The sequence below is a fragment of the Centruroides vittatus genome, unplaced genomic scaffold (genome assembly GCF_030686945.1).
Source record: "Centruroides vittatus isolate TY-2023 unplaced genomic scaffold, ASM3068694v2 contig_754, whole genome shotgun sequence".
Taxonomy (NCBI): domain Eukaryota; kingdom Metazoa; phylum Arthropoda; class Arachnida; order Scorpiones; family Buthidae; genus Centruroides; species Centruroides vittatus.
This window is the reverse complement of record NW_027122490.1, coordinates 713,276-724,545: the sequence shown is the minus strand read 5'-3', so window position 1 is coordinate 724,545 and position 11,270 is coordinate 713,276. Positions and strand designations below refer to the sequence as shown.

At 38.4% G+C, this 11,270-nt stretch overlaps 3 protein-coding genes across 3 annotated transcripts; 2 read left to right on the top strand and 1 right to left on the bottom strand.

Annotated features, from left to right (window-relative positions):
• Window positions 1–2,328: 2,328 nt before the first annotated feature.
• On the bottom strand, window positions 2,329–3,066 carry LOC136981384 (zinc finger MYM-type protein 1-like). Its single transcript, XM_067277698.1, has one exon. The coding sequence runs from the start codon at window positions 3,064–3,066 to the stop codon at window positions 2,329–2,331; it is 738 nt and encodes a 245-aa protein (XP_067133799.1).
• Window positions 3,067–6,010: 2,944 nt separating this feature from the next.
• On the top strand, window positions 6,011–6,786 carry LOC136981383 (uncharacterized). The gene is made up of 2 exons (XM_067277697.1): window positions 6,011–6,665; window positions 6,776–6,786. The coding sequence occupies exons 1-2, from the start codon at window positions 6,011–6,013 to the stop codon at window positions 6,784–6,786; spliced, it is 666 nt and encodes a 221-aa protein (XP_067133798.1).
• Window positions 6,787–6,973: 187 nt separating this feature from the next.
• Window positions 6,974–11,176, top strand: LOC136981382 (uncharacterized). Its single transcript, XM_067277696.1, has one exon. It carries the CDS (start codon window positions 6,974–6,976, stop codon window positions 11,174–11,176), a length of 4,203 nt encoding a protein of 1,400 aa, XP_067133797.1.
• Window positions 11,177–11,270: the final 94 nt, after the last annotated feature.

Sequence of the window (11,270 nt, the reverse complement as noted above, 5' to 3'; positions counted from 1 at the left end):
ATGTCTATATCATCTGCATTCTCACTAAAGGATCTGTACATTCTCTCCTACATGTAACTGCATTTTCTGTTTTGTTCATGTTACTTATAATGCATCTCCATACATTTTAAGTTTGTATTTCAAACTATTTATTGTTGAACTAATTGATAAAATTGCAGTCAAGTTCAATGGTGTTTGAATGTTGTCAAATAAAGCCCTCATTTGATTTAAATTTTATTATACACTGAACAATCACTGCATTAGAAACACAGTGTCAGCACCATCTTGGAAGTGAGTAAAGGGATAGCCTGTAATTGCCATGTCACAAGTTGGTGCACTTGACCATGTTGTCATTTACATAGGAGGAGGCAATAGTTGCCAGTCATAGATAAATGGGGTGACTCGAGCAACTTTGAACACGGGCAGATTGTTGGGCTGCACAGCAACCAGCCACATGTGGTTGATTCCAGATGTGAGTTTCACGTGTCAAGATCAGCATCTGAACAAAGATATTCCATGGCAGAACAGCTTAGCCACCAGTACAATAGTCTACAAGGCAGATATGTTTCGACAATGACCATACTTTGCATCAGCTGAGATTCAATAGCCATCCATCTGCACAGGTTCCTCTGTTGACCATGTGTCATCGCAAACAACACCTTGCATGGGTGAGGGAAAGCCGCCATTGGATCTAGGACACGTGGAAAAAGATCGTCTAGAGCAGGTGTGGCCAACTTTTGTGCACATAAGATCTACTTTTTATCGTAAAAATGTGTCGCGATCGACTTGTTGTCATAGGCATAGTCTAAATGGGGAGGGGGAAGTGTGAAATACATACTATGTTTATACACTGTTTCAGTACGAAGTGCACTCACTGCTTATGAGTCGAGTCATAACTGCATGCAGGGCCGGATTTACCAATCCAGGGGCCCTGGGAACAAATTCGCTGGGGGCGCCCCCCTTTAAGAGTAGGCAAATTTGATGATTTAGAAAATTTACACAAAATACTGTACTTTCAACTAGATTTCAACTATGAAGTTGTAAATTTCATTTAAAAATAAGGTTATTGTAAACATACATATATTTTATTGTGTAAAACTAATTATTTTAATTTAATTGAAAAATACCTATGTACAATTTTTTCCCGAAATTTTCCGATGTTTCATAGGTTTTTTCCCGGGTTTGGTTTTCTTTGCCTGTGGCTCTCATGATTAGGCCACACTAGGCTGTCGCAGTAAGAGGGAAAAAAAATTATGTTTAAACATAGTTTTGTGGGGGCCCTGGACACCGGCCCTAAATGTCCCTATGTAAATCCGGCCCTGACTGCATGCATACAGTTGCGTTCGGTTACAAATATAATACATCAAGTCAAGATATCGCTAGCGATCGACAAAATTGGCTTTGCGATCGACCGGTCGATCGCGATCGACTTGTTGGCCACCCCTGGTCTAGAGTGCTTAGTTCTGTTTCGTGCTAAACCACACTGATGACTGGGTCCAAGTCTGGCTTAAACAGCATGAAAACGCATCCCCTGGTTGCACAGTTGAGGTTCCACAAGCTGCTGGTAGTGATATAATGGTCTGGGGAGTGTTCTCTTGCAAAGGCCTAGAGCCATTGCTTATCATCCCACAATCGGAACAACACAAGGACCTGTTAGGTGATCATCTACACCCGTATCTTCAGGCCATATTTCCTGATAAAGATGCCATGTTTCAACATGATAACGCACATGTCACCAGGCATGGCTCACTTGGGAATGGTTGGAGGAACATGGCAATGAATTCCACTGCCTTGGTCACCAGATTGCAAGCCTATCGAACACAACTGGGACGTGTGGTGTGGTTTCACCCACTCTGTGAAATGTGCACCAACTGACAAAACTGCGCTCGAGCAAGCGCGGGTAGAGTTAAGAGTAGAAAATGTTCGGCATCTTGTAAAGTCGTTTGCAAGCCGTGATCACCCAGAAAGATGGACCAACCCATTATTGGGCAGGTGTTCCCAATGTAATGATCGTTTAGTATATTAGTTTGTGTTTTCAATGTTAGTTTTTCAAACCATTCATAAGAAATTCAGCAATGAGTTGCCTAACATTTCCGGCGACATTTAAAATTGCGTGTGTGACGCCATCTGTTATAATAATATATTATTAAAAACTATATCTTTAATTATTATAAAATGGCAAAAAACCTAATTTTGAGAGTAGGGATGGGTTTTATAAAAAAAAAAAAAAAAAAAAAAAAAATTGTAAATGCTAATAACGAATAAAAACGTCAAAGTCCGATCCTACTAGAGATACACGACTCCCTTTATTTTCCCACCCCTCTATTAAAAAGTGAAAATCAAAATCTATTAAATAATGGTATAATTCTCTTGCGGCAATCGTAGTATCAGAATCCATTGTTCTGGACTTTCAACCATATTCAACAACAAAAGTTTTAATTCTTCTTTATACTCCATAACGCAGTTTACAATCCTGCTATTGTAATTCCATCTAATAGGTGTGGCTGAAGGAAAACGCTTATTGACTTCTAGATCTAAGGCGTGAGATCTTTTAGAAGATTTAGAAAAAAATGAAGAAAATCCTGTCATAGTTTGAAAAAATATTTTACATTCTTTTATATATCCAACAGATTGAAAGAAAACTAGGTTCAATCTGTGAGCATAACAGTGTACGAAAATAGCATGTTTGGATATTTCTTTAATTTTAGCTCGGACACCATTATGTTGTCCGGCCATTACGGCAGCACCGTCGTATGTTTGTGCCACTAATTTTTTAGTGCATTGAAATTCGTCTAAGTAACTCTTAATGTGAGTGAATAACGAATTTGCGTCTCTGTTCTCACTCACATCAGTAAAGCCCACAAATCTTTCTTCGACGTTACCGTTTTCTTTCACGTAACGAAATACAGTCGACATCTGGGCTCTGTGGCTAATGTCCGTTGTTTCATCTACAATTATAGCAACAAATTTTGCGTTTTCAATTTCTTTTTTAATTTCTTGCAATAAAACGTTTCCTAACGAATTAACGAGCTCATTTTGAATTTTGTTCGATAAGCCAGTAAAAACTGTAGACTTCTCTAAATGCATTTTTAATTGATTATCTGACGTACTTAATAAAGAAACGAGTTCAATATAATTACCTCTGTTATTAGATTCAATACATTCCCTATGCCCTCTAAATGCCAATTCTTGCTTTGCTAAAAAGCATGTAATATCTATTAATTTAGATACAATATATCTATTAGCCGTAACTATCTTGTTATAATTTTCAATATTAATTTTATATTGTTTACTAATGTTAAATTCTATTCTATTTTGATTTCCAAATTGCTTCAATTTTACGAAAGAATCGATGTGACATTTACGATTTTCGTGTCTTTTTCTAGCTTTACTCAAATTATTTAAATCGTCAAAGCCATTCTTATTCCACACACTAATTTCATTTGAAAATAATAGGCAAGGCCAACAAAACAATTTTTGCATTTTTATGCATCCACAAAGCCATTTTACGTCTTGATAAATTTTATCGTGAAAATGTCGAACAAATTTTTTTGTCGAAGTACTTATATTTAATTTAGGCGTTGGTCTTTTTCTTTTAATAATGGCTTCTTTTTCATTATATTGTCTTGAGCCAAAACTTTTTTAAAGTAAATTTTCAATATCACAATTACAGTTTAAATCGCTAGCCATGATATAAGGGCTAAAATTAAAAATAAAATTATTAAAACTTACTTAGTAAAATAAAATTTGTGATGGATATACAATTATACATACCTGGTACAAAATATTCAATTGTATGAATATACTTTTGCGAAGAAACGTATATAAAAATAACATAAAATATTGTTTATTTTTAAATATTTAAACAATCCACTGAGTTAAAATTGCTCCCTGCGAGTGGCTCACGAATGGAAACAGAGACGATTTTGGTAGATGTACAGTGAATGCATGCATGACAAATCCCGAGGGTGCCGATACCGGTCAACGTCAAATGCCTCTTTTGTCGCATCACTAGTATATCTCAAAGGACGCGACAGGGCCGTTGTAAATTTTAAACGTTTCTCACCATAGATGTAAATATGTTAAACTTAATAGTCATTTGTTTTCTAACTACTGCAATTCGTTTTAGTACCAGGTGTACACGGAAATCAGTTCCCCACTGTACTGAGCTAGTAATTGCTTCGGTTAAGCTTTTGTTTAAGTCAGCAGGGTTTTACTGCTGACTTAAACAAAAGGAGTAGTCTTGGGAAAAAAGTGGAAAGAAATTTTTATGACAACCGATACTTAGATCGTACATTTAAGGAAAATAAATTCTAGAGCTTTTTTGTACCATTGTACGTCTCATTCATTAAATTTGGTTGTAAATAATGATGCCAAAGTAACAGTTAATTTTTTAACATTATACAAGAATTGTACACGTTTTTTCTGCATTCCCTTACAGATGGGACATACTAAATCGTAATATCACCAGTTTAACATTGAAACCCGTAAGTAATATAAGATGGGAGAGCGGAATAAATATATCAAATATTTTAATGGATTTTTTTAAACTCCCGTCAACTATACAGAACTATCATAAAAACATGCCAGTAAACTCCTATCGGTTGGGTTAAGTTATAAATCTAGTCTAGGGTGGGCAACCTTTTTTATAACACGGGCCAGAATAAATTTTACGTTTTTTCCGCGGGCCGTAGTAGTTAATTGACGCCTTTTTGTGACTCGTAATTTTTTTAGTCTGCAAATATGAAATAAATAAATAAAAAGTTTATACTACATTTATTTCTCTTATCGTTTTCGAAAATTACAAAGAATTGGAAAATTAACTATTAATTAGTTATTTTTCCAATTTAATAATCTATTAAAGATCTCGCGGGCCGGATAGAAACTTTTCGCGAGCCGTAGCTGGCCCGCGGGCCGGGGTTGCCCGCCGTTGATCTAGTCTACTCGTGATTCACGTAATCGGGCGAGAGCGGCCGAATATCTAGCAGGCAGGCGGCTAAACAGCCCACAACCGGTCCGGGATATAAAGTTAGAAGCTTTATGTGTGAAGCATCCACCAGCTAAACCGGGTGACGTTGGTGCTCTGTAAAGCGCATGCGCCAATGCCTATAATCTGGCTGCTTGGAAGTTGACAGGCAGGTGGCTAACAGCCCACGACCGCTCCGGGATATAAAGCTGTACTCTACGAGTGTGTCGCTTACCCGGTTTAGCCGGGTGAGCTAAACCGGGTGAGGTTGGTGCACTGTAAACCGCATGTGCTAATGCCTATATAATCTGGCTGATTAGAAACTGACCCAGTTTCGACATTCCTTCCGCCACCGAATTATTCGAATATACAATAGCAATCTTATCGTTTTTTTCACATGTAGTATAGAAATTTGTAAAAGATACATAATGCAGTTATAATAAAATATTAATTTTAATTAATTCAAAGTACGTTAAAATATGAAAATTTATATTTTATAAAATTCAAGGGAAAGTCATTGGAAGGTGGATGCGGCGCTTCCATCGCTTCCAATGACGGCACGCCACTGGTATATCACAATAGATAAATAAATAAGAAAATTGGATATTTGTTACATGTAAAGCTAATTGGATTTGGTGTATAATAGATGCTATTCTCTTTTAAATAAAGTTTAGAATTTTTAAACTAAATATGTTACAAATACTGTTGCCGCCTCGAGCGCCACCGTATTTTTTGTGAGAAGAAAAAATGATAATTAAAAAACGTTTGGAGACGAGAGTTTTTTGTAACGGCCAAGTAACGGCCAAGGGCGTCAGCCATATTGTTTTTTTTTTCTTGTTCTTGTGTAACGACCCGCAAACCGCATTAAACTTTTATCAAACCGCAAGTGTTTTCTTTCATATTTATACAGTCCATTAAAGATCGACAAACATCTGGTCCGTCGAGGCGGATGAGAAGAAAAGAGACAATTTCGCAAGCAAATAAGATTGAGTTCAAACTTCATTAAGTCGCCTATCCAAGGTAGGAAGAATTTATTTGTCCGTTTCACGTGGTAGAGAGTTTAAAATGGATCAGCTCGAGAAATTAAGGAAAAAACGCGCTTCGATAAGAGCTAGTGTGACGAGATTAATTAGTAAAGTCGATAGTCTAGTTGAAAGCGACGATAGAGAGACAGAAACCTTTCTAGAAATATTGGATCAGTTTAGTCGAAAGGAAGAGTCGTTGAGAACGTTAAACGGGGAGATTGAGGGCCTCATTACTAGCCCAACTGACTATGACACTGAGATAGTCAATAGTGAAGAATATGAGGACAAAATTATAAGTTGTAAATTTAAGATCCAGTCTCGTATTAAACGATTAGAAGCAGATTCGTCCGTCGTTATGGTGAGTCAGGCCCCCGTAGGTCGAAATAACTCCGCTAATATTAAATTACCAGAGATTCCTCTACCGAAATTCTCTGGAAGATATGAAGAATGGAGTAACTTTAAAATGCAATTTGATAATATCATTTCGTCAAGCGAGCAACTATCGGCTGAACAGAAACTACATTATTTGAAAGCTGCTCTCATAGGGGAAGCTAAGAGTTTAGAAACGTTAAATGATTCATTTGCTTCATTGTTTCAAGCGTTACAAGAGAGGTACGAAAACAAGAAATTAATAGTAGAAACCCATGTTAATGCGATTCTGGACTCTGTAAAACTAGCTTATGAGTCAGCAAAGGGTTTGAGGAACTTAATTGATCTTGTGAATCGGAATATGCGAGCTCTAAAGGTCCTGGGATATGAAAGGAATGAGCTCTCCGATATCTTAATTCTAAACATTGTACTTCAGAAACTGGATAAGGAGACTCTAAAACAGTACGAGTTCAGTATTAGTTCGAATGACGTTCCTAAGCTAGATAATTTGATTTCATTTTTGGAAAAGCGTTCTCAGATTTTAGAAAATATTAATAAGGCCACGTTCGTGAAGCCAAGGTGTAATCAAGATAGAGTTAAACCGAGAAACTTATTTGTGAAATGTAACAATTCTATGTCTCGTTGCATTTTATGTAAGCAGAATCATCCTGTTTACAATTGTGATTCTTTTCTACAGTTGGAAGTCTCCCAAAGAAACGATGTTGTGGCCAAAAACAACCTCTGCTTCAATTGCTTAAGTGATCGGCATAAGTTATCACATTGTAACTCCAAAAGCTGCTGTAAGATATGCCGAAAGCGACATAATACATTACTGCACCAAGAGAAACAAGCTATAATTGGTTCAAATGCACCAGTGATCGACAGCAAACCGATTTCAACCAAGCAGGATCTTAATCCCGACGCAATAGAGTTTCGTGAGAGTATACCTCACTCACTATCATGTATTGACAAGGGAAATAAGACAGTAATTCTCTCGACAGCCATGGTTTGGGTTTTAAATCATACTACCGGAGCCAGCATTCAAGCGCGCGCAGTATTGGACTCGGGCAGTATGTCAAATATCGTAACTAGAGATTTCGCAAGTCGTCTGGGCACACCGCAAGAAAGAATCGACCTCACAGTCTCTAGTATAAGCGGAAATAAAACCTCGGTCAAGTTTAAGCTGCCTGCTACAATAATAAACGGTAATGGATCCTTTTCTAAGACGCTAGAGTTCTTAGTGGTGCCAAGGATCACGGATTTACTTCCGGTTTCCTCTCTACACGTCAGCAAAACAGAAATACCCCGTCAGTTAGCTGATCCAAGATTTGCTACACCAGGCAAGATTGACATGCTTATTGGAGCTGAAGCATTTTTTGAAATAGTCAAGAACGATCAAATTCGTCTATCGTGCAACAATAACCTAACATTTCGCAACACAGTTTTTGGATACATCGCTACTGGGTCCACAGACTCTAATGATCAAGATAAATATTGTGGACTAATATCAGAGTCTGAATCAATCGATAAATGTTTACAAAGGTTCTGGCAAATAGAAACTCTTACAGAGGCTCCAAGTTTGATGAGTAAAGAAGAAGAGTATTGCGAAGATCATTATCAAAGAACTCACAGACGTAATGAAGATGGGAGATACATTGTGCAGATGGCAACCAAGGAAATACAAAACTTGGGAGAGTCAAGGAAGTTAGCATTGAAGAGATTGAATCAATTGTGGAAGAGACTATCAAGGGACAAACAATTAAAGGAGTTATATCAGAACTTCATGAAGGAGTATTTGGACTTGGGCCACATGGAAAGGGTGCAGGAACCTCCCGCTGATCAGACAGCATACAATATATGTTACTACCTTCCGCATCACGGTGTGTTTAGACCAGACAAAACCACTACAAGGTTAAGGGTAGTCTTCAACGCATCTGCTCCCACAACTTCTGGGCTGAGTCTAAATGATCATCTCTTGAAAGGTGAAGTAAAGGAAGATGTTTTCGAGATCATGACAAGATTTCGAAAATACAAGTACGCTTTTACAGCAGATATCCAGAAAATGTTTCGTCAAATTCTAATTGAGCCCTCGCAACGAGATCTCTTAAGAATTGTTTGGAAGAACGAGGAAGAAGAGATGCCAGTCACCTACAGACTGAAAACTGTGACTTATGGAACCGCCAGTGCTCCCTTTCTGGCAGTGAGAACCCTTAAGCAGTTGGCTTACGATGAAGCAGCAAGATATCCTCTGGCCTCTAAAACCATATTACGAGATGTCTACATGGATGACATTGTGTCAGGTGAGCAAGATTTCGATGCTGCCCTCGAACTACAATCTCAGTTGTGCAACATGTTGAGCACATGTGGAATGACACTACACAAATGGAACTCTAATTCAATGAAATTGATGAACAGTAGTTCACCAGAAAATAAGGAACATTGCTTTTCCTCAAGTGCGGAACCAACAGTAAAAACCTTAGGCATTATTTGGAAGCCGGTTGAAGATCAGTTCATATTCAGGGTATCGATTCCAGAAAAATTGCTTTATACAAAACGAGAAGTATTGAGTGTCATCGCCAGACTTTATGACCCCTTGGGTCTTCTGGGACCAGTTATAACTCGAGCAAAGATCTTTCTACAAAAGCTGTGGCTCAGTAAGCTCGACTGGGAGGATACTCTACCAGAAAACCTTAACTATGATTGGGTGAACTTTGTGTCGTCCTTGAAAGCCCTGGACGATCTTAAGATCACTAGATATATTTTAACAGATCCACTTCAAAGGGCTGTCTTGCTAGGATATGCAGATGCCTCGGAGTCAGCTCATGGAGCAGTAGTTTACATGCATTGCATAAAGGAAGATGGAACTGGCAAGACACGACTTATTGCTAGTAAATCTCGTGTCGCTCCTCTTAAGGTTATGACAATCCCTCGATTAGAGCTATCAGCTTGTCTAGTACTGTCTCAACTTGTCAAAAAAGTACGCTCATGTCTGCAAATGGATATAGCTGAAGTGATCCTACACACAGATTCAACTATTGCCATCGCTTGGATCAACACTCCCGCATATCGCCTGAAGACCTTTATTGCGAATCGTGTGGAAAAGATCCAATCTATTACTGAAGGCTGCCACTGGAAACATATAACTTCCCACTCCAATCCTGCAGATGTAGTTTCTCGGGGTTTAAATCCGCAAGATCTACTATCCATGGAATTATGGTGGAGTGGAGTGCAGTCTCAAGTAGCACCAACCGTTCAACGTCAGGATGAATATGCCATCGACACTTCCTCCGATGAAAAATATCTATCTGAGCTTAAAAAACAATCGCATGTTAATTTGGTGTCAGTGTCAAGCTCTGACCTTGACAATACCCTGTTTGAACTTAGTAATAATTACATCAAATTAATTCGCATACTTAGTTATATTTTCCGGTTTCTACATAACATAAAACACGTAACTCGTCGATTTGGCCCTTTATCAAGGAAAGAACTCCAAGAGTCCAAAATTTATTTGATCGGCAAAGTACAAGGAATGGCCTTTGCTGAGGAAATAAAAACATTGCAAATGGGAAGGAATCTAACGAAGGGTCAATTAAGCAGATTACATCCCTTTCTAGATAAACAGGGTCTAATGAGAGTCGGCGGTAGATTGAGCAATTCAAATTTATCATTTGATAAAAAGTTTCCAATTCTGCTACCTAAAAATCACAAGTTAACCCACTTGATTATGAGATATTATCATCTGAAAAATTTGCATGTTGGTGCACAGACTTTACTTTACCTCGTCAGACAAGAATTCTGGCCTTTAAGTGGAAGAAACCTGGCCAGAAGGGTGGTACATGAGTGCCTCGTTTGCTTTAGAAATAAACCCAAAGTCATGGAACAAATCCTAGGAAATCTTCCTTCGGAGCGAATGACTCCAAGTCCCCCCTTTAAACATGTAGGGATTGATTTTTGTGGTCCCTTTCTTATTAAATATAAGGGACAAAGAAAGGGCACCTATCAGAAGTGCTACGTCGCAATCTTCGTTTGCCTTGTGACTAGGGCAATTCACCTTGAAGTAGTTACCGACCTAACAACCGAGGCAATGATAGCAACCTTGAAAAGATTTTTTAGCAGAAGGGGTAAAAGTGCGTCAATTTGGACAGATAATGCCACAAATTTTGTGGGTGCCAGTGCGGAGTTGAAACGCCTACATAACTACGTAAAAACACCTCCTGACAGTTTAGCTGATTATCTCGCCAGCGAGGAGGTCACTTGGAAGTTCATACCGCCCAGATCACCAAATTTCGGTGGCCTTTGGGAAGCAGGAGTGAAGTCCTTTAAACATCACCTAAAAAGAACCGTAGGTAACTCGCATCTAACTATAGAGCAGTTTATAACTATCACCACGCAGATAGAAGGAATTTTGAATAGCCGACCGCTCACTCCTATGTCCTCTGATCCAAGCGACTTCCAAGTTCTAACTCCAGGACACTTTCTTATCGGAAGACCTCTGACTAGACTACCGGAGTCAGATCTCACCAGTAAACCAGATAACTATTTGTCTCAATGGCAAATGTTAACTAAATTTGTTCAAGTTATATGGCGTAAATGGAAATTGGACTACCTAAACAACCTACAGGCCCGACATAAGTGGCAATTTGAGAAGGACAATATAACACCAGACTCAATGGTCGTCTTAAAAGATGAAAACCTCCCACCCGGAAGTTGGTCGCTGGGCCGTGTACAGGAAGTTATCAAAGGACCCGACGGGAAGGTGAGAGTTGTTCTGGTGAAAACCCCTCAAGGTGTTTTTAAGAGAAGCATAACAAAATTGTGCCTGTTACCATCCATCTAGAAAGAAAATGTGATTCTCCTTGGTGACCTACACGCGTCATTTCTGTTGTAATTGTTAAATTTAAATTTAATGTTTAACATTGTTTATTGAAGTA